At 43.2% G+C, this 26,254-nt stretch overlaps 1 protein-coding gene across 2 annotated transcripts in view; it reads right to left on the reverse strand.

Moving 5' to 3' along the window:
- Positions 1-1,459: 1,459 nt before the first annotated feature.
- The window catches only part of RMND1 (required for meiotic nuclear division 1 homolog), a 43,903-nt gene continuing 19,108 nt past the window's right edge, over positions 1,460-26,254 (reverse strand). For both annotated transcript variants that reach the window (XM_045865753.2, XM_045865752.2), the window contains 7 exons: positions 25,156-25,256; positions 22,606-22,712; positions 21,438-21,502; positions 20,644-20,720; positions 18,133-18,253; positions 2,136-2,252; positions 1,460-1,675 (listed from right to left, as the gene is read on the reverse strand). In XM_045865753.2, coding sequence (XP_045721709.1) covers positions 1,634-1,675; positions 2,136-2,252; positions 18,133-18,253; positions 20,644-20,720; positions 21,438-21,502; positions 22,606-22,712; positions 25,156-25,256 — 630 coding nt within the window. In that variant the 3' untranslated portion in view covers positions 1,460-1,633. The remainder of the gene's footprint in view (positions 1,676-2,135; positions 2,253-18,132; positions 18,254-20,643; positions 20,721-21,437; positions 21,503-22,605; positions 22,713-25,155; positions 25,257-26,254) is intronic.

The following is a 26,254-nucleotide window of genomic DNA, read 5'->3' on the forward strand; positions in this document are numbered from 1 at the left end:
CAGGAAAACAGCCTTCATACATTGGCTGCAGGTGTGTATCCAGGCACAGCAGCTTTATGTAAGTGCTTCTGTGGAACCCAAGGATCTAGAAAGCATTCCTTGAACTCTCCATGCCCACATGTACCTGGGATATAGGTACCTTAGCAGACTGCTACTCAAGGAGGACTCCTGCAGTGTGCTGAAAATGGTACCAGGATGTTTACCTTTGCATTATTAGAGCAAATAAGTACATAAAAATAGTAAGGGTATAGATTGATGTGTATTCTCTGGGTGAAAGTATCTGTAGCAGTTAAGTTGCAAAACAAGTGTCTCAGTTTAGAACAGTAATATTGTATTCATGGATATAAACCTTGAATAACGGGTGTCATTGAACTTCACAGTTCCATTTATATGCAGATGGATTTTTTCCATACAGTACATAACAGTATATAAATACATTTTCTCAACCTTTACCTTGCCTTATTTGTAAGAATACAGTAAAAAATAAAACAAATGTGTTAATTGACTTACTGTTACGTCTTCTGGTCAGTAGGCTATTAGTAGTTAAGTTTGGGGGGAGTCAAAGATAATACAGATTTTCAACTGGGGGGTGGATACATCTAACCCCCTATTTAACGGTGCACTAGTGGGGGTTATGCATAAAAATGAAGATAAAAAGAAATTTACTTATTTTTTTAAAGATTTTATTTATTTGACAGACACAGCGAGAGAGGGAATACAAGCAGGGGGAATGGGAGAGGGAGCCCGATGCAGGGCTCGATCCCAGGACCCTGGGATCATGACCTGAGCCGAAGGCAGACGCTTAACGACTGAGCCACCCAGGCGCCCCAAGAAATTTACTTTTTAAAGATTTATTTTAGAGCATGGGGGAGGGAGAGTCTCAAGCAGGCTATGTGCTGAAGGCAGAGCCCAACATGGGGCCCGATCTCACGACCCGGAGACCACAACCTGAGCCGAAACCGAGAGTTGGACACTTAACTGTTCCACCCAGGTGCCCCGCTTTTTAAACATGTTTATCAATTCAAGATGGTAAGCACATGAATATGAAGTTCTTTGTTCTTGGCATTTTTCATTTCCCCAAAGTGTGTGAAACTAAAAAAAAATGTGTGGGAAGAATATTTTGACTAGATTGGTAGTAAAGGCATGGATAGTACTGATAAATGAAGTGCCAGTGAGCAGGCACACTGAAATTATGCCATCCAAAGTAGGTATATAAAATTCGTTCTTGTCATCACAAACCTGTCTTATGTATTTATTTCAACACTCCGGAGTTTCCTGTATGGTTCTCTTAGGGCTGGGATTGGGATTCCCTGGAGACAGGTGAGGGATAGTGTCCAAAATCTAAGCCTTTTGGCTTTAATAAGTATCTTTGCCTAGATTTCCTAGGTGTTAAGCTTTCTATAGTTCTTTTAAAATATCTTCCTTTCAAATTCTTAGTGTTAAAGACCCAAACACCAGCTTCTTCATAATTTTTATTCAAGCAGCAATACATATAGGAGCTGAAAAAGATCATCACAACTTCTTGATTAAAAAATATTAAATACCAATTAAATAAGAGATTCCCTCAACAGTGAGCATTTATTTTTGATTGTAGAACTTGAATATCTCTTGCACTGATACTTTTCTCTGGTTATCACTTGATCAGAAAAAATACTCGTCCCAGCTCAAACATTACCTTAGGGTGATAAAAAGTGAGATTAATTTCATAGCAAATTACTGGTAAAAAGAAACGATTTTTCCAAAATTGTGATTAATGAAAAATGCTCCTGAAGTCTTCCCCACATGGCAAGCTGCAGATGTGAGGCAAAGGTACTCGCTGCTAGGTTGTACATTATAAATCTGCAGCTAGAGCTTTCTCTACATGCTATCTTCAAATACAGAACTCCTCCAAAAATCACACTTTGTGCATTTGCGATATTACCACAGTCACTTGAAACTTGGCCTCACTTCCAAATAGACTAATTAGAACAAAGCCATGCTCTTTTCCACTGTCATTTTCTATGTCCAATTATCTTTATTTTCCTTTTATTTTTTATTATTTACACCCAATATGGGGCTTGAACTCACAGCCCCGAGACCAAGAGTGGCACTCCCCTGACTGAGCCAGCCAGGTGCCCTTATTTTCATCTATTTACCTCGATGGTGATAAGGATTACAATCATCCACTCCAGGCGGAGTGCCCTCTTCTCAGTCAGGTGATTCCGCATTAGATCTGTCAGCTCCATGCAGTGCTGAAGTTTTTCATTCATAACCTGCATTAGAAAAATCTTAGGAAGTACCCTGTATTTATATTTAAACAATTTTTTTTTTTAAAGATTTTATTTATTTGACAGAGAGCGAGAGCAGGAACACAAGCAGGGGGAGTGGGAGAGGGAGAAGCAGGCTTCCCGCCGAGCAGGGAGCCCGATGTGGGACTCGATCCCAGGACCCTGGGATCATGACCTGAGCCGAAAGCAGACGCTTAACGACTGAGCCACCCAGGCGCCCTATATTTAAACAATTTTAAGAACTAAGTAGCGTCACATATCAAAATTCCAAAAGTCTGAAATAGGTAAACAGAATTTATCCTCCAATTCTTGCTCAGTTCTCTCCCCAAGGCAACCTGCCAATGTGAGACGGCGTCTTGTGAGTCCATCTAGAGACACTGTAATACAGATTGAACTGCAAGAAGTGCTTTACCTATTGAAGCTCTTACATTCCTGAGATTTTGATGGAAGATGTAAAAAATAGGGTTTTTGAGTCCTAGTTTTTTTTTTTTTAAGATTTTATTTATTTATTTGACAGAGAGAGACACAGCGAGAGAGGGAACACAAGCAGGGGGAGTGGCAGAGGGAGAAGCAGGCTTCCCGCCGAGCAGGGAGCCCGATGCGGGACTCGATCCCAGGACCCTGGGATCATGACCCGAGCTGAAGGCAGTCGCTTAACCAACTGAGCCACCCAGGCGCCCCAGAGTCCTAGTTTTTGGTAGCTGGCCTTGGGAGTTTAGTAGTTAAGAAAGGCAAATTGGAAACATGCATTGTGGCTGAAACGCCCAAAAGGTGATAAAAACTGATTATTTCCTAAAATCGTTCAGGTTCTGCGCAAACCTCCAAACTGTACCACTTGACCTGCTGCACACTTGCCACTAGTTGGCGCTGCTTTTAGTGCTGAACTGCAGAGCTTCTGGGTTCCGATGCCCCGCCGCACGCTGGTTGGGGCAGGGTCACGGAAAACCACCTTTGGGGTTCCTGTCTTTTTTAAAGATTTTATTTTTAAGTAACCTCTACACACAATGTGGGGCTTGAACTCATGACCCCGAGATCAAGAGTCACATGCTCTACAGAATGAGCCAGCCAGGCGCCCCCAGAAAACAGAACCTTTGAATTTAAGACTTGGATGTGACCGCTGGTAGTTGTACCTCCTTAATCTCTGCATCTCACTTTCTTTTGGAAATTGGAAGAAGTCTGGAAACCTTTTTTAAAATAGTTTGATTCCCCCTGACTACTTATGGGGCATGCTGAGGGCGTGGGTTTGGTCTGGAGATTTGAGACAATCATCACAGACGCATGTTTGGGGCCTGACTTCGTCAGCGTACCGTATGTACTATGTATATATGTACCGTGGTTGTACACAGAGCACAAGACTGCCCCGGGGGCGCCTGGGTGGCTCAGTCGGTTCAGCATCTGCCTTCCCCTCGGGTCAGGATCTCAGGGTCCTGGGATCCAGCCCCATGTCCTGCTCCCTGCTCAGTGGGGAGTCGGCTTCTTCCTCTCCCTCTGCACCCCATCCCCACTTGTGCTTTTTCTTTCCTCCCTCCCTCTCTAATAAATAAATTCTTAAAAATCAGATAAACGGCCTCAATAATGAGAACACAAAGGACCACAGTCATAAGCTTCCTGCCTTTATGGCCATCCCCTAGTTTCTCCCCTGTGTAAATGCTTAGAACAGTGCCGCCTTCTGTCCTCCTTTGCTCCCCTCCTTTCTGTTTCTATTGGCTGCTCGGATCTTGGTCTATAAACATGCTCATCCTCAGGCTTGCTTCTCTCTTCAAGGTGTGGGCCTGACCCTCTTCCATTTTCTTCTACTTCTGACTAAACAGACACGTTCTTCCTCCACTTCCTCATCACCGAGTTTATTCTTTAGCCCTTAGAAATTGCATATTACAACTCTTCTGGAACTTCCAAATGTCTCCGAGTTAGTGAATCTAACAACTTTTCTTGGTTCTAAACCTCAGGGAACTCAAGCATTGTGTCAAATGCACACCTTGAAATGCACACTTCCTTTGGCTTTTTCTCCGCTAAGATCCACGTTCTATCTCTGACCGGCATCCTTTCCTGGGTTTTCTTCACCTCCTCTTGCCTTTAGATGACATTTCCCGAAGTCCTGATCTTGTCCTTCTTGTCTTCTAGCTCTACGCTCTGCTTGCACCATCTCATCCACTTCGGTTTGTGCAGACGCTCCCTAAACTTCGGTCACTTTGCATCCCACCATCACTATTTCTGTGATGTGTATGTACCAGCACTATTATATAATTTCCAAAAGACTTTGCTTAATAGGTTTATTTTAAAAGTGAACTGTCATCGCCATAAATGGACAACAGTGTGATGTGAAACAGTGTTACCTACAGGAAGCTGAGCCTGACGCCAGGGAAAGGGGAGTAGCATACACTAGAGGGCCCATCAGGAGCCACTAAACCACTAAAACCAAACTAGTTCAGGGTCCATGTGTCACCTAAATTCATCTCTGGGACAAGTATATGTATCCCACATTTTGGGAAAGACTTAAACCACTAACTCTTTTCTACTCCCAAATATAACTGTTTAATTCTGGTTTCTTCTCTGACTGAATTTCTAACTGCCTATAAAACATCTTATGGATTTCCTGACCGAACCTCAAATTTAATGTTTCTCAAACTAAAATTGACATCCTGTCCAAGTCTATTCCTTTGGCCTGGGTTCCCTTTCTCCGATCAGGTCATGCTGTCTTCCCGGTCACCTGGGGTGGAGATTTTTTTTTTAAGATTATTTATTTATTTGAGAGAGAGAGAGAGAAAGAGAGAGCACAAGCAGGGGGAGCAGCAGGCACAGGGAGAAGCAGACTCCCCTCTGGGCAGGGAGCCCAACATGGGACTCGATCCTGGGACTTTGGGATCGTGACCTGAGCTTTGAAGGCAGGTGCTCAACGGACGAGCCACCCCGGTGCCCCTGGGGTGGAGATCTTCGATCTCTAATTCCCACTCCCTATAGTTATGTCCCATGGTGGACAGTCTTGACTCTATCCCCTTCTTAGCATTCCTTAACACTACATAGGAGGTCTTCATGAAATACTCATTATTTGTTAAGAACAGATCCACTCCCCCGCCCCCCATTGGCATCAGAGTTCTCATTCTAAGCAGTTGGATCAGATCATGTCACTCCCCTGTTCAATAGCTTTATAAACATTTTACCATCCATTGCCTTCTCAATATCATGAAACAATCCCAGATCACTTGGTCCAGTCACGCTTCAGAGGATGGCATCTCTGCCTTCCCAGCCTGCTCTTTCCTAGGTGCTCCTAAAGCACTTGGTTTCCTTGTCTTAGCACTTACTTCATTCTGCCTCACAGCCATCTGCTGGCGGCCCAGCACCCTTCCCTCCTGCCCCCTACACTTTGGGGAGTTACTCTTCCACTATTTTCAGCCACCTGATGTGGCCAACCATGATGTCAGCACGTACCCGACACCCTCCCCAGCGCCCCCGCCAAAAGCCCCAGGGTGAAGGGGTGGCTAGAAGACCCAGGCTTAGCCAATCATAATGCCCACTTCCGTCCTCATATGGTTGGCCAAAGCTTGAACACACGCCCCAGTTCTTTGAGGCTGCCAGGCAGAGTGAAACGTAACTTGGAAATTCCCTCCTCCCACATCCATTGCTCCCGTTCCCACAGAGAAGGCCACAAGGAGGCCAGCTTGGCACCTTGGCGAAGGTGCTGAGGAAAGAGTCCCGACTGATTTAATTGGGTCAGATGTTCCCCATTCCCTCACTCTAGCCTTGTTCTTCTCAGCAGTCCATGGTGACAGGTCAGCTCGTTCAAACTTTTCTGTGGTGTGCAAGCAACAGAGTCCCCATTAGCACATGCTTCCTATTTCACTTAGCCACAGAGTCACGCAGGTTACATGCCCACGGATGAGGGAGCCCGAGAAAACAGGGATGGTATCACAGAGGTGGTAAATGCGAAGTGGGCTCTAAATAGGCAGGTGCCCGGCACCGGGGTGGCTCGGTCAGTGAAACGCCGGCTTTTGGCTCAGGTCATGATCCTAGAGTCCTGGAAGGAAGTACTTGAAAATGAGGTTTAAAAAGGTAAGTTAGTGCCAAATTGTGAGAGGAACTGTAGACCCTAATTCCTGGGACCTGTGAATGGGACATGGCAAAGGAGAGTTATGACTGCGTATGGAATTAATGCTGGAAATCAGCTGACCTTGACAGGGAGATAAACCTAGATTATCCTGGGAGGGGGGAGGGTCCAGTGGAATCACAGGGGTCCTTTTTTTTTTTTTTAAAGATTTTATTTATTTATTTATTTGAGAGAGAGAATGAGAGAGAGAGAGAGCACATGAGAGGGGGGAGGGTCCGAGGGAGAAGCAGACCCCCTGCTGAGCAAGGAGCCCGATATGGGACTCGATCCCGGGACTCCAGGATCATGACCTGAGCTGAAGGCAGTCGCTTCACCCACTGAGCCACCCAGGCGTCCAAGATTTTATTTATTTATTTGAGAAAGAGAATGAGAGAGAGAGAGAGCACATGAGAGGGGGGGAGGGTCAGAGGGAGAAGCAGACTCCCCGCCGAGCAAGGAGCCCGATGTGGGACTCGATCCCGGGACTCCAGGATCATGACCTGAGCCGAAGGCAGTCGCTTAACCGACTGAGCCACCCAGGCGCCCAAGATTTTATTTATTTATTTGAGAGAGAGAATGAGAGAGAGAGAGCATGAGAGGGAGGAGAGTCAGAGGGAGAAGCAGACTCCCTGCCGAGCAGGGAGCCCGACGCGGGACTCGATCCCGGGACTCCAGGATCATGACCTGAGCCGAAGGCAGTCGCTCAACCAACTGAGCCACCCAGGCGCCCCCACAGGGGTCCTTAAAAGTGGAAGTGGCAAGTACAAGAGCTCAGGAAAGTGATGCCACGTGAGGAGCCCTCAACTCGTCACACGGAAGGGGCTCCAAGCCAAGGAATGCGGGCAGCCTGTAGGAACGGCAGAAGGCAAGGAAAGCGCCTTTTCCTACACAGAGCTTCCAGAAAGGAACACAGCGCTGCCAACACCTTGATTTGGGTCAGAGACTATGTTAGCCTTGTGACCCACAGAGCTGTCATACGATACATTCATGTTAAGCCAGTTTGGGATAGTTTGTTCCAGCAGCAAGAGAAACTTACTACACCATGCTGCAACGTTGGAGTTTTATTCTGTAGGTAATGCGGGGGCCTTTGTTCAGTCTTCAAATGTTGGTTGTGTGGACTATACTGTGCTGGGCAGAGGAGAGGGGGTGGTGAATAACGCAGACACATCTCTGCCTTCCAGCTAAGGGGTCCAGCGGAGAGGCTAGGGGGCAGTCAAGAAGGTCTGAGAATAGTCCGGGGGAGAGAAGTGGGGGAGTATCAGCAGGAGTGTCATAGGCGGGGGGCCTGAAGGCAGGGGTCCGTATGGCAACCCCCAGTCTCACCAGCCCAGGGCCTATCATGCAGACTTTCCGTAAATACCTGTTAATGAACGAATGACACTGAGAAGAAAATGCAAAGGGCAGTGTGACTGGACGTGGAGGGTGAAGGAGAAAGAGGAAACCACCATGCCTTTCAGTTTTCTGGTTGACTGACAGAGGGAGGAGGCCAGTGGTCCTGCCACAAGCCGAAAGGGAGAATAGAGAAGGTTCAGTGTTTTCTGGGTTCATTTTGAAATCTTTTTTTTTTTTTTTAAAGATTTTATTGATTTATTTGACAGAGAGAGACACAGCGAGAGAGGGAACACAAGCAGGGGGAGAGGGAGAGGGAGAAGCAGACTCTCCACTGAGCAGGGAGCCCGACGTGGGGCTCGATCCCAGGGCCCTGGGATCATGACCTGAGCCGAAGGCAGACGCTTAACGACTGAGCCACCCAGGCGCCCCCATTTTGAAATCTTAATCACCGATTAATTCTACAAATATTTACTGAGCATGTGCTCTATGTGAGAACTGGGAAGATAACAGGGAAGAAAATAATGTTGGTCTCTGATCTCAGGGAGCCGACATTCTAGTGTGGAGTGACTCAGAGAATTGACTCTCAAAGGGACACTACGAGATATGTCAGTGTGGAATGTCAGTGTGGAAGACGTGTGCGATTTAGTAGGCAACGGGAAACACCTGGAAGGCAAGCAGAGCACTGAGGTACGTATTTGAAAATCATCAGGAAAACATGGGAGCGGAAGTCATGGAACCGAAGAGGAGTGCTGCTGAGACAAGCGTCTGCGGGGCTCAGTCGGTGAAGCATCTGCCTTCATCTCAGGTCATGATCCCGGGGTCCTGGAGTCGAGCCCCGCATTGGGCTCCCTGCTCAATGGGAAGTCTGCTTCTCTCTCCCCCCTCACCCCTCCAACCCCCTGCTCATGCTCTCTCTCGCTCTCAAATAAATAAATAAAATCTTAAAAAAAAAAAGGAAAATACACTGAGAAGCATAGTCTGGGAACTTTTAAGTATGCTTGGTAACTCGTGGAAGACTTAACACCAAAAAGATGGCTCAGAGTGGGCCTGGGAAATGAAGAACAATTAGGTGTAACAACCCAATCAAGCCACGAAGGTGGCAACGGTAATGATAATTGGGTACCTCTGCTAAAGGGGAGACAGATTCAGTGGGATGTGAGATGTGAGGAGAGTTCCATAAAAACTGTCAGTTACCAAAGGAATTCTGATGAGCGAAAGTTTTAGTTGCTATGTAATGAGTTTTCAGAAACAGAATGTCCAAGTCCATTAGATAAAGTGAAATGTAGTTCAAACCCATGTGGCCATCATGCCCCGCAGCCATCTACCCGCTAGAGGTCCCAATCCACATCCCTTGCCCTCGGGGCCCATGAGCCAAATAATCCCTCCGTCTCTGGTGTGCCCATCATATATTTAGATCTTTAGGAGGAAAGTAGCTTCTATCCCTTTTGCTGCTTTAAGGAAGGAGAGGGGGAATCCCACGAGTGTAGCTCCAATTTCCTATAAGTCCCTTTCCCCCCTAATACATTGCTTCTTCTACTTTTAGCTATCTTGCCCCAGTTCCTAACTTAGAATCCAATAAAGATGTGGTAGAAATATGTAATTTATAAAGATAATTAAAATGAATCTTGAATTTTAGCTCCTAAAGAAAAAATAAAGTGGAGTTTCAGGGACTGCTGGTATTATGGAATTAATGTTTGTGTCCCCCTTAAATTCTTATGGTGGAACCCTAATCCCTAAGGTGCTGGTATTTGGAGATGGGGCATTTGGGAGGTGATCAGGTATAGAAGGGGTCATGAGGGCATGGATGAATTAGTGTGATGGAATCAGGGTCCTTACAGGAAGAGGAGGGGCCACGAGACAGCACTCTCTCTCCTGCCACGTGAGGACACAGTAAGAAGGTGGCGGTCTATGAACCGGAAGAAGGCCCTCACCAGGAACCCGGTCTGTACACGTGATCAGAACACGAAGATGCAGTGTGTAAGGGCTGCACGAGAGGGATTCGTACAAAGTACTCCATAAGCACAGAGGCACAGACCAGATGGGAAACCTGCCCAAGGACGTGACACTTGGGCTCATTAGGCAAAATGCAACCAGGGATGGTCCTGGCTCAAAGGTACCAAACGAATCAAATCATATCAACTTGGAAATCAGCTACAGATGGATCTATGATGGTGTGAAATTTAAAAAGACTCTAATTTTTATTCTGATTAACTGCAATGTATGCATTCTCCCAATGCACTGAGTTAAGGACTGAGAAGCCAGAAGTACTTTCATTATATCTAGTTCATATGAGATTTTTTTAAAAAACTGCCACAGAACTGACTTGTTCCAGGACTTTTCCAATTTGGGGACTGACTGGACTCCACCCCACCGGCTCTCTGGGCTACTCAATCAGCCCTCCAATGGTGTCTCCACTGGAGGTGTCCCTCCTGGGTTAGCAGAGTGATGATGCAGTGGCACTTTGTCCAGGTTTCCCCTTCCTTCTTAGCAGTTTGATTTTTGTCCTGCTGGTTGATTATTTCATTGTACTTCGTCTTCATTATCGATCCCGCTTGGACCTTTCTTATCTTCAACTCTGGCATTCCTGTTGATGTACCACTCATGCTGAGTAAGTTCTTGAAAGACATCCTTATCTTTATACTTCTCCTCTGAACACCTTCAAACCACCTTCATAATTGGTGACCATGATCTTGTTTCTCCTTTTCTGTAGTCTTGTCCACGAGGGACATGTGAAGGAAACTTTGGACATCAGTATTACAGAACCATGATTTGAGGGAAGACAGGATGGGCTGGGGAAGCAGCTGGTTATCTTGGTTATTGCTCAGCCACTTTTACTGACTCAGGTAAGCACAGCAGGCTGAGGATCAGAAGAGCTAGAGAAGGTCTGCATCTGCTTGGTGGCAGTGACTTTATACCTCATCACACTGATCATGATTCCATCACGAGTCTCCATTCCAAGAGAAAAAGAGACATCCAAGAGCAGTAACTCAGTGCTCTCCAATTTGTCCCCAGTGAATGTGTCTCATCAACACTGATGTTTTTGTTTAGTCTGTTATTACAGAATTCTCACAAGATGCTTTATTTTCAAATGAGCTTTACTGAGGCATAATTTACGTAGGATAAAATGCAGCCATTCTAAGTACACAATTGGAAGACTTTTGACAAATGGATACCCTTGTAACTGCCCACACATTTCCATCACCCCCAAAAGTTCCCTTGTGCTCCTCTGGAAACTATAGTCCCATCCACTCACCCCCTCCCCAGCTCCAGGGAATCACTGATCTACTTTCTGTACCTATTGATTCGAATTACCTTTCTAGATCCCATAAATACAATAGCACATGTTTTTGTGTCTAGATTTTTTCACTTGGCATGATTCTGATATTCACCCATGTTGTGGCATGGGTCAGTAATTAACTTATTGTTGCTGAGTGGTATTCACTGTATGGATATGCCACAATTTGTTTATCCACTCACCTACAGATGGGCACCTGACTGCTTCCAGTTCTGGGCTATTATGAATAAAGCTTCTGTGAACATTTGTGTATGACAGCGTGAGGACATGTGTTTTCATTTCTCCTGGGTAAAATAGTTAGAGAAGTAGAATTGTTGACTCCTTTAGTAAGACAATGGTTAATTTTATGAAAAACTGCCAAGCTGTTGTACCAATTTATATTCCCACAAGTAATGAAGTTCCAGTTGCTCCACATCCTTATTAACACTTGGCATTAGTCTTTTAAATTTCAGCCATTCTAATGGGTATGTAGTGAAATCACATTGTAGTTTTAATCACACTTCCTTGGTGAACAAGGATGTTGAACATCTTTTCATGCTCATTGGGCCATTTACATTATTTTCTTTTGTGAGGTGCCTGTTCAAATCTTTTGCCCATTTATATATATTTTTTATTTTTATTTTTAATTTTTATTTATTTACTTGAGAGAGAGAGCCAGCGAGAGAGTGACAGTGAGCAGGGGGAGGGGCAGAGGGAGAAGCAGGCTCCCCACTGAGCAGACAGCCCTACACTTGGATGCCGGGATCATGACCTGAGCCACAGGCAGCTGCTTAACCAACTGAACCACCCAGGTACCCCTCTTTTGCCCATTTAAAAAAACTGGGCTGTCCTTTAAACATTGAGTAGAAAGAGTTCTTTGTATATGCTGGATAAGTCCTTTGTCGGGTATGTCTACTGAAAATGTTTCCTCCCAGCCTGTGGCTTGCCCTTTCATATTCTTAACAGTGTCTTTCAAAGAGCAGTTTTTTAGTTTTGATGAAGTTCAACTCATGAAGTTTATCCCCCAACATTCATGCTTTTTTTTTTGTCCTAAGAAATCTTTGCCTGGCTAAAGGTCATGAGGCTTTTCTCCTATATTTTCTTTCTTAAGTTCTATAATTTTAGCTTTTATCTTTAGGTCTCTGATCCATTGTATTATTTTTATTTTTAAAGATTTTATGTATTTATTTAAAAGAGAGAATGAGATAGAGCATGAGAGGGGGGAGGGTCACAGGGAGAAGCAGACTCCCTGCCGAGCAGGGAGCCCGATGTGGGACTCGATCCAGGGACTCCAGGATCATGACCTGAGCCGAAGGCAGTCGCTCAACCAACTGAGCCACCCAGGCGCCCTCTCTGATCCATTTTAAAATGGTGAGAATTAAAGGATAGAGTTCAGCTATCCAATTGTTCCAGCACCATTTGTTGAAAATATTATCCCTTCGTTACTGAACTGATTTATATTTGTCAAAAATCAATTGCTTGGGCGCCTGGGTGGCTCAGTCGGTTAAGCGTCTGCCTTCGGCTCAGGTCATGATCCCAGCGTCCTGGGATCAAGTCCCGCATCGGGCTCCCTGCTCAGCAGGGAGTCTGCTTCTCCCTTTCCCTCTGCCCCCACCCCTGCTGGTGCACTGTCTCTCTCAAATAAATACAATCTTTAAAAAAAATCAATGGCTTATATGTGTATTTCTCAACTCTTCTGTTCCACTAATCTATATGTCTGTTCTTATGCCAATATTCAAATATCTTGATTACTGCAGCTTGATTTACTTCAAGTCTTAAAATCAGATAATAAAAGTCCTACAATTTTGTCCTTTCTTTGAAACTGCTTTGGCTAGTTTAGGCCCCTTGCATTTACATTTTAAAATCAGCTTGTTACTTCTTTTTTTTTAAGATTTTATTTATTTGCGAGAGAGAGAATGAGAGACAGAGAGCATGAGAGAGAGGAGGGTCAGAGGGAGAAGCAGGCTCCCCGCCGAGCAGGGAGCCCGATGCGGGACTCGATCCCGGGACCCCAGGATCATGACCTGAGCCGAAGGCAGTCGCTTAACCAACTGAGCCACCCAGGCGCCCTCAGCTTGTTACTTCTAAAATAAAAAAAGCCGGCTGAGATTTTGATAGGGATTGAGTTGAATCCACAGGTCAATTTCCAGAAGTAACACCTTTATAATATTGAGTCGTCTGTTTTACAAACATGGTAGGTATATGTCTTCATTCATTTAGTTTCTTAGCCATGTTTTGTAGTTTTCAGGGTACAGATCTTACTTTAAAAAAAAATTTATTCCTGAGGGGTGCTAGGGTGGCTCAGTCGTTAAGCATCTGGTTTTGGTCCTGGGATTGGGCCCTGCGTCGGGGTCCCTGCTCAGTGGGAAACCTGCTTCTCCCTCTCCCTCTGCTGCTCCCCCTGCTTGTGCTCTCTGTCAAATAAACATATAAAATCTTTTTAAAAAAAATTTATTCCTAAGGGGCACCTGGGTGGCTCAGTCGTTAAGCATCTGCCTTTAGCTCAGGTCATGTTCCCAGGGTCCTGGGATCGAGCCCCGCATCGGGCTCCCTGCTCAGTGGGAAGCCTGCTTCTCCCTCTCCCACTCCCCCTACTTGTGTTCCCTCTCTCGCTCTCTGTCAAATAAATAAATAAAAGCTTTAAAAAAAAATAAAAAAAATAAAATGTATTCCTAAGTAATCTGACGTTTTGATGTTATTGTAAATGGTATTTCATAATTTTCATTTTCCAATTGTTCATTGGTAGTATAAAGAAAGCGAATTATTTTTTATATAGTGATCTTGGATTTTGCAGCCTTGATAAATTCACTAATTTATTCTAGTAGTTTTTTTTTTTTTTTTTTAAGATTTTATTTGTCAGAGAAAGAGAGAGAGAGAGAGCACAAGCAGGGGGAGGAGCAGAGGGAGAAGGAGGCTCCTGCTGAGCAGGGAGCCCGATGCGGGGCTCAATCCCAGGACCCTGGGACCATGACCCAAGCTGAAGGCAGACGCCCAACTGACTAAGCCACCCAGGCCCCCCTGTAGTAGCTTTTCTGTAGATTCTTCAGGACATTCTACATATAAGATCCTGTGATCTGTGAATAAATGCAATTTTACTTCTTCTCATAGGAGATGTTAAATCTTGGGGCTATAAATATAGCCACCCAGAGGGATTAGTGCCTTGTCTGGCTGGCACTGCATGGGGCTTTCTCCACGGGTCTAGGGTGCCAGAGACTGGGTTAGCATCTGATTCTCCCAACTGCTGACGTGTGACGGTGGTTACACGTCAATCCTTTCATGGAGGGACTCAGTCTCAACCTGGCCTTGATACTGGAAGACAGGGGGTACTCAGCATACTACAAGTAGAGGGGGAGAAGCCTACGGAGCCCTTTTGTTCTCACTGATGTTTTTCTTATGTTTGCACTTGATCTTAGCCATGAATTAGCCGACCGTTTGGTTGTCAAGGTATTCCTCACTCAAGGTGTCCTCAGTTGTAGACTTGGTGCCAATAATTCCATCTTGTATAGGGAGGAGAGACACAAAAACAGCCACCTTCCAGGTGAAAGATCAGATCATTTCTTTGGCATCAACCTTCTTGCCCAAGCAACGTGGCAGTGGGAGTTGGCTTACTGATGATTCAGAACATGAGACCAGTGATGCTTGCTGGCAGTTCTGGTGGTGGCAGGAAGCAGGGAATCTTTAAAATAACAGCACTGTGAGGATGTTGGGGGTCATAGTGCTTACTAAGTAGGTTTCTAACATTTTCTCCACCTTTTTCAAAATCTGAAGTCTGTATTAGGCAGACTTCTAAGATGCCACCCAGAGGTCCTTGTCTACCCGCTTCCCTGGACTGTGGTCTGGGCCCAGTGACTTGTTTCTAACAAAAAGAATGCAACGAAAGTGATAGGCTGTAATTGCTGTGATTAGGTTACAAGAGACTGTGAGTCCTATCTTGGTAGTGCTCTGCCCCCGTCTCTCACCTGCTCAGGCTGATGAAACAAGCTGCCACATTGGGAGGTGCTTGCTCCCCAGAGAAGACTATGGGGCAGGGAACTGAGGGAGGCCTCTGGTCAACAGCTTGTGAGGAACTGAGGCTTCAGCCCAACACCCTGAGAGGAACTGAGTCTTGTCAACAACACATGGGTTAACTAGCAAGTTCACCATCCCAGCTGATCCCTGAGATTACTGCAGCCTTGAGAGAGACTCGGAGGCCCTGGTTAAGCTGGACCCGGGTTCCTGACGCATAGACTGTAAGGCAGTGTTTGACACAGTGCTGTTTTAAGCCAGTCGGTTTTGGAACAATTCGTTTCACAGTAATAGCTAACTAATACAATCAAAGGAGATCCCTCAACTCTGAAAAGCTTTTGGCATCCCTTTTAGAGCCTCTGGAACTTCAGCCCAATCCACAACCATGCAAGTCCAATGCTTTTCATGTCTGACCAGACACCTGGATTGTCAAATCATGTCTAGTTAGACATTTAGTCTCTAAAACCATTTTGGAATCCACTGAAACTTGAATCTTATAGTATCACTGATCAATCTTTTCATGTCAGCTAAAAGTGACATAGTTAAGGATAGGCCTCTTTCCCTGACTGCTGGCAATGACCTCTGCTCTCCTGTGCTGGAAGCTGCTCATACAGGCAGAGGTGGTGACAAGGTCAGTGAGAACTGTAGCTGGTACCACATAGGTCAGTGACAACTAAGGTAACTTCAATGTTGTTATTCAAGGGGAAATGTCTGGCCTGGAGAAAAATACATAGATACCAGAGCTGCCATAGCATTCCATAAGCCATGGTGGGCTACTGAAATTGTAAGTCATTTTTTTTTTTTTTAAGATTTTATTTATTTGTTTGAGAGAGAGGGCCTATGCGCACAAGCTGGGGGAGGGAGAGAGCCCGATGCAGGGCTTGATCCCACAGCCCTGAGATCATGATCTGAGCCAAAATCAAGAGCTGGATGCTCACCCAACTGAGCCTCGCAGGCGCCCCGTAAGTCATTTATTTTTGATGAGGCATAGGATGAATGTGGGGAAGTGGTAGGAAATAAGATTGAAAAAGAGGAGAGAACACGAAGGTCCTTGTATATGAAGCAAAAACACTTGAACATAACACTTGAGGCAATGACGGAAACTGGAGGTACTAACTTAGTGGGAGGGACTGAGAAAAGATAATCAGTTGATGTTAACATCAAGATAAATCAGATGCTGAAATTATCTGACAAGAACTTTAAAGCAGTCATTATAAAACTGCTTCAATAAGCATTATGAACATGCTTGAAACAAATGACCAAAAAAAAAAAAAAAAAAACCTCAAAAAAACAACCAAAGTCCCAGCAAAGAGATAGAAAGCATAAGAAGAATCATAGCAAAATTTTAGAACTGAAAGATACAATAAGCAAAATAAAAAACCCAATGATGGGCTCAGCAGCAGAATGAGGGTGATGAAGAAAAGAATCCATGAACTCAAAGACAGATCGATGGAAATTATCCCATATGAACAACACAGAGGCAACAGACTAGAAAACAGGTGAACAGAGCCTCACATATGTGTGGGAGTGTAAGAAAGGACGTGAGGTTCACATTATCCCATCAGAAACCCAGCAGCCCGGAACTAGATGCCACAGCATTTTTTGGGTGCTGGAAGAGAATGGTCAGCCCAGAATCCTAGAGCTGGTGAAAATATCCTTTGGAAGGAAGGGGAAATCAAGAGAGTCTCAGAGAAAGGACAACTAGGAGAATCTGTTTCTACAGACTTATCCTAAAGGAATAACTAAAAAATGTTCTTGAAACAGGAAGGAATCAATAAAAGAAATCATGGAACATCATGAAGGAAAAAAGAATGACAGAAAGAATAAAAATATAGGTAAATACAATAGAATTTCCTTCTCCTGAGTTTTCTAAATTATATTTGATGGTTAAAGCGAAAATTTTAACAGCGATGGAGTTCTCGGTATCTGCAGAAGAACAGTTCAGACAATTATATTGTAAATGGTGGAGGGTAAAGGGATGTAAAGGATAGCACATTTCTGTACTTGATTTAATCTGGTAAAATGTTAAAACCAGTAGACTGTGATAAGCCATGTATGTATAATATAATATCTAGGGCAACCACTAAATATCTATGCGAAAAGTTATACTAAAAATATACAGATAGATAAATCAAAATGGAATTCCAAAAAATATTTAAGTAATGCACAGGAGGGCAGGGTTTGACACAGGTGACAACTTAGATGGATGGCAAGGGCATTATGCTCAACAAAAAAAGGTCAGTTTTAAAAGTCGCACACTGTATGACTGTATTTATAGAGCATTTTCAAAATGACAAAATTATGGAGATGGAGAATAGATTACTCATACCAGGGGTTCGGGATGGTGGGGAGCGGAGGGGGTGTGACCAGAAAGGGGCAGGTCAAGGAGATCTTTGTGGTGACAGAACAGCTCTGCATTCGACCGTGTGGTTACGTGGACCTCAACGTAAGGAAAGGTCATAGAACTATGTGCACACATCATACAACATCCAATCTGTTTCCTACTCTCCTTCCCCACGTGGTTTATCTCCATCATGACCACCTCCACCCGCTTTCATCATTCTCTTGATACCTAGGTCACTCTTCTCAATTTTGCTTCCATGCTTCTAAATGCTTCCGTGATGGTTCTCATTGGATGGCTTCCTGCCACTTACTCTCAACATATCTTAAATTTTGCTCCCCCACTCCCCTGGCCCCAACTGTCTGTGTTCTGCCATCTTCCTACCTGTCACTCATGGGCAAACATCAGTCATCCTTGACTCTTCCCTGTCCCTGGCCTCCCATGAACCAATTGCTTGATTTGTCTTAGAGGATTCTTTCTTGAATTCATTTCTGTTCTCGCTGCCACGATCACAGTCCTGGGACTCATGAACTCTTGGGTTCAAGTCTTGCTTGAGACTTGACAAGAGCTTGCTGAAGGAAGCGTAGGCCTCTAAACTCTCACTACTTTTACCTAGTCTGCAGAGCAAGTATCAGAATATTCTTTGATGCAATAAAGAAATGTAGTGAAAACTGTCTGTATCTAGGAGCTGGGGAAAGGGAAATCCAGAGATCTGAATCAAAGTCAAACAAAATATTTCTCCAAAACCAGTTAAACACATTTACTCTTTCACATGGTCACCCAAATTATCAGCAGAGATGTGTCTTTCTCAGTAAAAGTGCAAAATACATACCTTAACTCTACGAGTAATGCTAAGGAACTGACAAGTTTTATCATAAAGTTGTTCCAGGTTTTCTCTGTCCCAGTAGAAATCGGGAGTGATCAAGAAGTCTGAACTCAAGTTTATACGGTGTCTTAAAAAAAAAACAAAAATTTTAACTCTTTTATCTTGAATTAAAAATCACAGTCCCTATTTTATTTATTTTTACAAAGTACTTTAAGAAAATATTTGTTAATGCTGACCTTTATAATACTTCTGAGAAATATATAAATAAAAAGATTTACATAAGAATTTCAAAATTTGCAACCAAATTAACTCAATCTTTAACGTTAATGTTATTTATGAAGTAGTTAGAAAAAAAAACCCCTCTCATTTTGCTTTCAATTTCTGAGCTTTTTTCTGTTATCATTTACTTTGCAAGATACACACATTTTTTGATGGATAGGTAATCATATGCCTTAAAAATAAAAAAGACAGAAAAGGTAAACTGACAAATCTCACTCCTATTCTTATTGCCATCTTCCCCTTTCTCCCACCCACGACACGGAACCACTGTTAGCTTACTCTCTATTCTTCCAGTGTTTGTGCAAACACTGGACAAGCACATACACACACACATTCTTAATTTCTACCTTTTTACGTAAGAGGCTTATGCTTTCTTTTAAAAGAAAATTTAAGGCACAGAAGTAACATATAAATAGTTGTTCACTATAACAAAGAAAGCCTAGAGAAGAACTCAGGAAACGGTAGTTGGCTCTCTTACCCTAAAACACAACTCAAATCCTTCAGGCCCCATGAACACTTTATTGTGTCCTTCCAGACCTGTTCTATGCATACATTCATGTGTATGTGCACACACACGTGTGGAATGCATACAGAGAGATAAAGATGAATATTCATTTTTGTTTGTTTACACAAATTGGATCATACCATACATAATTTGGACTTAAATTTTCACCCAATGTTGTAACTTGCCGTGTACCTATTCATAGATTTACCATGTTCCTTTTAATAACACACAAGCACTTTTATGGTAAAGAGAAAACTTAGGATAAGAACAGTAAGACTCTACAGAAACTGTTCACAAACCTACGTATATTTAGTCCTAACTTCTGAGTTTTGATAGGATTATCATCTGCCATATCAAATTCTGCTGGCATTACCAAAAGAGGACAGAGACTGTCTCCACCCCACTTCTTAGAGAGCTCAAGGCTTCAGATGAGCTGAGGAACGCATAGGTGAAGAAATCCTGGGCCGCTTCTCTCCAGGCCAATCCCTAAGGGGAATGTGGAACAACTCTCAAACTCTTTACGGCGATCCCTAGCAGCTCGTGCCATGTACTTGGAGGGACAAGACACTGAGCGATGCTGCGTGGTGAGAAGCACGCCAAGATTCAGGATGTTTCATCCCATAAATCCTGGGCAAATTGCAAAAATGGAATAAACTGAACACCTTCTCAGAAACTTCTTTAAAATGATGCACTGATGTCCTTCGTCAGTCTTAAGACCCCGTTCCTTCCCATCTCTGAGAACGGACGGCATCTTTAAAACGGATGAGGTCTTACAGGTCGGCTGTGACTTAGCTGTCATTGCCCTAACTTCCCTCTTGCTTTCCTTTTCTGTACGCCCTAGAGGGAATGTGACGGAATCCACACCCAATAAAGCTAAAGGAGTTATTTCAGTGTAAGAGGTTAATCCTGGGATAAAAAAGCACTGTCGCAGCATCTGTCACAGCTGCGGCATCTTACGGCGTATCTCAGAGTTGACACACGGTAGAGAACGTTTCTGTAGCACTTGCTTCTATTTAGCAATATCATGCAATAATATATACATATTATTTTAATATATATATTATTTAATTCCAATATATATAAAATATATATATTATTTTAATTCCAATGTAGTTTATAGTGTTATATTAGTTATACGAGGTGTACGATACAGAGATTCATCAATTCGATACATTGCTCAGTGCTCATCATGATAAGTGTACTCTTAATCCCCTTCTCCTATTTCTACAACCACCCCCCCAAACCATCTGCATCTGTTCTCTATAGTTAAGAGTCTGTTTTTTGGTTCGTCTCTTTTCCCTTTCTTCATTTGTTTTGTTTCTTAAATTCCACATACGAGTGAAATCATATGGTACTGGTCTTTCTCTGACTGGCTTATTTTGCTTAGCATTATATTCTCCAGATGCAATGAGATATTTTTACTGAGAATTCCCACTACCCAAATTCTGTAATATATCTTTCTACCCACAAAGAACATCTACTGGGCTTCTTTACGTAGATTTAATGTAGATTAATTGTGATGTCTGGGCACATGCAGAATTTCTTGCAGGGCAGTCCTAGTAGAGTCCAAGCGCCTCTAATGCGTAAGAGCTCCCCCGGCTTAACATCTGTGGGGTGAAAGTGGGTGCACTTCCCATCAGGGCACACGCCTGCTTTTCACTATACACGTACAGGAATGTCTTCTTCAGACTGTTACACACATACATTAATTTTATTTACAGAGAAAATTCTACCTCAGGGCAAAGAGTTCACCCATTTTCTGCATAACTTCTTCATGAGATAGTTTCACTTTCTTCCCAGCTTTTAAAGCCTATTTGGGAGGGAAAAAAAATACACACATACATACATACGTCCATACAAACATATCTCCAACAAGTGACAGGACCATATAAAGCACATTCTAGAGCAGATGTAAATACATCTCTTGGTTGATTTCTCTCAGTCATCTCTCTTTGAAATTTCAACATCTTATTAGGTAGAAATTGTATATTCCCTTGTTCCATTTCCCTTCCCAATAGCATTTTCTAGGATCTACATTCCTAATCTCTTACTGAAAAAGCAGGGCCTCTTTTCCCAAGTATAACTCCGTCATTCTTTCACAGTAAAAACAAAATTACAGTAAACCTGAGTTTTGGTGTATTCTGATATAACTTAATATGTACTTTTCAAGCCACTATTTGTCTCATAATTCAGCAAAATACTTTTCAATCAAGAAGACTGGTCATAATCCTCTTCCTTAGAGAGGAAATAGCTCACTTTTTAAAAAAGGATAGTTATGTTAAAAATATTACACCACCAGAAGAAAGTAATTAGAATTCTAAGTTTTCAAAAGTAAAAAAATATATGTATCTAAAATTTTTAATTTTAGATATAATGAATGTTCTGTTTTTGCTTAAATTCAGTGTAGCTTTTCTAGCATTTATTACTACTTTTTTGCACTCCTAAGTATATTGATAGGGTGGGAAAATAGTATTTTTCTCAAACAGAAATCAATCCTTGAAAACAAGCATAAAATTGGTATAATTACCTCTGGAATTGACTGAATAGACTCAACAAATTTATCCAGTGATGCCTCCCAAATAGCCAGTTTCACTGGGGGAAAAAAATGAGTAACAATGGAACATTTTTTCATCATCATATTCATGTTTACACAGAATGCATAATTAATTGCCTGGTACCTTCACCACCATTTCAACAAGAGTTTAAGAAGCAAATGTGCTAACAATGTGCAAGTGTAACTTGAGAATAGTTCATTATCATTATCAAGGATAGCACTAAAGTGAAAAAGAGGGAGGAAGCCCTGCTGGCAGACTGAAGCACTATTTGGTAGAATTCCTGATTTTCTTTTTTTTTAAAAATTTTATTTATTTATTTGACAGAGAGAGACACAGCGAGAGAGGGAACACAAGCAGGGGAGTGGGAGAGGGAGAAGCAGGCTTCCCGCTGAGCAGGGAGCCCGATGCGGGGCTCGATCCCAGGACCCTGGCATCATGACCTGAGCCGAAGGCAGACGCTTAACGACTGAGCCACCCAGGCACCCCTGAATTCCTGATTTTCTGATGCTGCATCTCAGAAACCCAGAGAGGATAAGGTACACCCTGAAGGGAAGCGTGGCTCTGTGGACGGGGCAGGAACCAGGCCTTCCCCGCCTTCCCTCCTACTCCCTACTCTCCTCAGGGCTGTGTGTCAAACTCACGAGTCCCCGAAGCCTCCTGGAGTGGTGTGGACAAGGCCACGTCAGCCGCAGCTGAGTGTAGGGGAGGGCCATACAATTCTTAGAGAACGTCTGCAGTTTTATTCAGTGCATGGATCTCTGACCCATCGCTGGGAGGAACCGGTGTGCGCCTCTCCCCAGAGGCCTGCGCCCAGTCACGCTGGGCTTTCTCTGCCTGGATTAGAGACAACCCGAGAGCTACCACCACGCAGAAGAGGAGAGGAAAACAAAGGGAATAACGATAGTACAAAAAATATTTTTGGAGAGGGTAAGCTTTATCCATACAGTTAATAAAGAATGAATAGTTTCAGCACAGACAACTCTATTCTCTGTATGTTTTTTTCTCTTGGAAAGAAAAGAAATGTTAAGGCTTTGCTGAGTAATCTGTGAAAACATGCCTAAATCTTTACTGAATGCTTAAACTTCCCCGATGAAATGAAAACTATGTAACACTTTTCTCTGATAAGTAGCATTAACTTACCTGAAAGGCAAAGAGCATTCGAGAAAGCAAATTTCTCTAGAATGGCATCATCCATATCCAGCTCTGAATTTAATCTGATTTCCCCTCTGTGAAGTTTCGACTGTCCCCTGTGAAAAGGAAAAAAAAAACTATCTTCTAAATCTTAAAAAGTACTTTATTTTTTCTTCAAAAATTTTTTTTCTTTTATATATTTATATATTTCTAGAAGTAGTCACCTTACACTCTTTCTAAAGGTCATTTTGGCAATTTGTACCAAGAGTCTTATAAATGTTCTTAATACCCTTTGATCTGAGTACTTCCACTTTTAGGAATTTATCCTAAGGAAATAATCAAAGATGCAAAGAAAGATCTGTGTAGGAAAACGTTTTTATGGTCAAATGTTTAACAGTAAAAAATCAGGAAAGAAACTAAATGTTCAATAGGAGAATGGTTCATTTATAGGAAATCCACACAGCAAAAATGAACAGGCGTGTTTTGATATTTCGTAGAAAGGAAAAATGACCACAATAAATTGCTAACGGATCAAATGCTGAATATAAAGCTATCTACAGGGCGCCTGGGTGGCTCAGTTGGTTAAGCGACTGCCTTCGGCTCAGGTCATGATCCTGGAGTCCTGGGATCAAGTCCCACATCGGGCTCCCTGCTCGGCAGGGAGTCTGCTTCTCCCTCTGACCCTCTCATGCTCTATCTCATTCTCTGTCTCAAATAAATAAATAAAATCTTTAAAAAAAAAATAAATAAAATAAAGCTATCTACACAGTGTCTAGATATCCAAAGTCACACTGACACGGTGGGAGTGGGGAGGGAGGTGAGGAAGTGGTGAAACAGTGAGGGGCACGTGTGAAGGCTTTGGGAGGACTCGGGGACAGGGAAAGGGCGGGAACTTGGGAACATAAATGTCACAGGCAAATAGGAAACATATAGGGTAAACCGTCACAGAAGATGTGAGGCAAGAGATGGGCAAAGCGGTGGACCCAATGGGACGCAGTGAGGCAGAATGTGCTGACAACCTCAGGCAGAAGGAAAAAGAAAAGACAAGACAGAGCAGAGGCGACAGGATGCTTTAATGAAGGAGCCTGGCCGACACCACAGAGTCGCCTGAGGCAGCCAACAGCTGGGACCCCCGGCAGGACTCATGGAACAGCCACGGCGGTGGCGCTGTGATGGGCTTTCTGGTGAAACCAAACATGGGCTCTGGGGTCCAAAGAGACCCCAGTTGGGCACTTTACTCCTCCACAGACTATAAGGTAATGAGCGTGCGTGTGTGCATGTCTGTGGGTGCCTTGGAACAGTCTGATCTGGAAACAGAGCACAGAAGGGAAGTTCATGGGAAGCATAACCACAAGGCCAAGTGCTTAATAAGAAAATTAATAAAATTCTTTTTTTTTTAATAGAGCAGAAATTCTCATAGTTTGGTTATAGGACCCATTTCTTTTTCTTTTCTTTTTTTAAGATTTTATTTATTTATTTGACAGAGAGAGTTAGCAAGAGCAGGAACACAAGCAGGGGGAGTGGGAGAGGGAGAAGCAGGCTCTCCACCGAGCAGAGCCCGATGTGGGGCTCGATCCCAGGACCCTGAGATCATGACCTGAGCCGAAAGCAGCCGCTCAACAGACTGAGCCACCCAGGCGCCCCGAAAATTAATAATATTCTATTAGCTTTTCCTCTGTTGTGTCTCTCAGGTTCACATCCTCCCTTTCAAGTGCATCCACTCTGGGCCCAGGCCCTCACTCACTGGTCAGGTGCCCTTAGGGAGGATGAAACATCTCTGAACCTTGTTCGAAAGCTGGTTCACGCCATTTGTAGGGCTTTTTGTCAGGACTAAATGAAAGGCTGCCTGGAGAGCACCTAGAACAGTGCCTGGCCCAGGGCAAGTAGTTTATCTCTGTTGCCTGTTATTACTTAGCTCTGACCCCATCTTGTCTTTCTACAGCTGGTGTCACTTCCAAATTCTCCTAAAGCTCTGCTTTCATCACTTCCTTGAATACAAACAATTCTTTTTCCATATTCCACTAGACAGGTAACTCCCCAGGGAAAAAGGCCTTTCTATCCTGTTCGCACTGCCATCTCTCTTCATTTTCCCCTGCTTGCTGAGACAAGAAAACCAGCTGGGATGCTGCCCACCCACACACCTTCCCCGGGAATGCTATGTAAGGCCCCCACTTCCTGCAGGCACCCCCACTTCTACCAGTGGGTTCTCCTAGATCACACCCTCACCCATACTCAAAATCAACAGGGGAAAAATGGACTTACTTATGAGAAACCTTTACTAGAGTAACTTGCTAGGTTCATTCTGATGAAGGCAGATCATTTTACTGATTCAGGCTCCTTAGGACACTTAGCACTTTGGGGTTATACTATCTATTTATTTTAATTTATGGGTAGCCTGACAAGTTGAAATAATTATGGTTACCTACTAATATTTATATTGTTTAGGCTTTAGATTTGTACCAATAACTTTTGTCTTAAAATTAGTCTCCAGGTGCATAAGCTGTTTACCGCCTCCACTGCTTGATGCCCTTTTTGTAAACTTGATAAAATGCTGCTTACTCTGTTTTTACGTAGTTAAGCTCTTCATTTTCCCAGTGCACCAGGGCAATTTCATAGGGCTGGATTTCATGCTTTTCTAAGACTTGCATCACATGCTTCATCTAGAAGAGAAGGAAGAAAACCCAGAATTATATGGACTCTCTCAGTATAGAACTATGGTACAGGGTTAACGCTTGTAACATTTTTCATTACATTTGAGGACATTTCTCCTGCTTAGTTTTAAATTAGCAATACTCGGGCGCCTGGGTGGCTCAGTTGGTTAAGCAACTGCCTTCAGCTCAGGTCATGATCCTGGAGTCCCTGGATCAAGTCCCGCATCGGGCTCCCTGCTCAGCGAGGAGCCTGCTTCTCCCTCTAACCCTCCCCCCTCTCATGTACTCTCTCTCTCAAATAAATAAATAAATCTTAAAAATAAATAAATAAATAAATAAATTAGCAATACTCGTGCCTCCGAGAAACCTCACCGGCTACGATCCTGTCACTGTGCAAAACTCTTCTGTTTAGTTTTTAAGGAAAAGGCAAATTCTTTGTGATATTAAACTCACCAGGAGAATATATAGTTTTTATATTTAGAAAACACAGATTAGCATAAAGAAGAAAATAAAATTATCCTATTCTACAACCCAAAGAAAACCAACTAGTAACATTATGGTTTGTAGCCTTTCAATCTTTTAAAAAAATATGTAAGTTACAAAACTGTAAAAATTTAAATGATATCAAGGTATAAAAAGTGACAATCTCTCTCTGTTCTCCTGAATTCTTTTTTTTCTTAAAGATTTTATTTATTTGAGAGAGAGAGAGTGCACACGCATGCAAGCACACAAGTGGTGGGGAGGGCACAGGGGGAGGGAGAAGCAGACTCCCTGTTGAGCACGGATCCTGGGACTCCAGGATCCTGACCTGACCAAGGCAGATGCTTAACCGACTGAGCCACACAGGTGCCCCAAAATACAATCATTTTAGAAGACAGAAGTGCTATGATAAATATCACATAATACAGAGCAAGTAAGTTGTGGATTATCTGTTAATTTATCTTCTAGTGGCTCAGATTATTGAGTGATAATTAACACTTTTTTTCTCAGAAAACTAAATTTTTACA

Source organism: Mirounga angustirostris, unplaced genomic scaffold (genome assembly GCF_029215605.1).
Source record: "Mirounga angustirostris isolate CCGP_5_RB_7025 unplaced genomic scaffold, mMirAng1.0.hap1 SCAF_8, whole genome shotgun sequence".
Lineage (NCBI taxonomy): Eukaryota > Metazoa > Chordata > Mammalia > Carnivora > Phocidae > Mirounga > Mirounga angustirostris.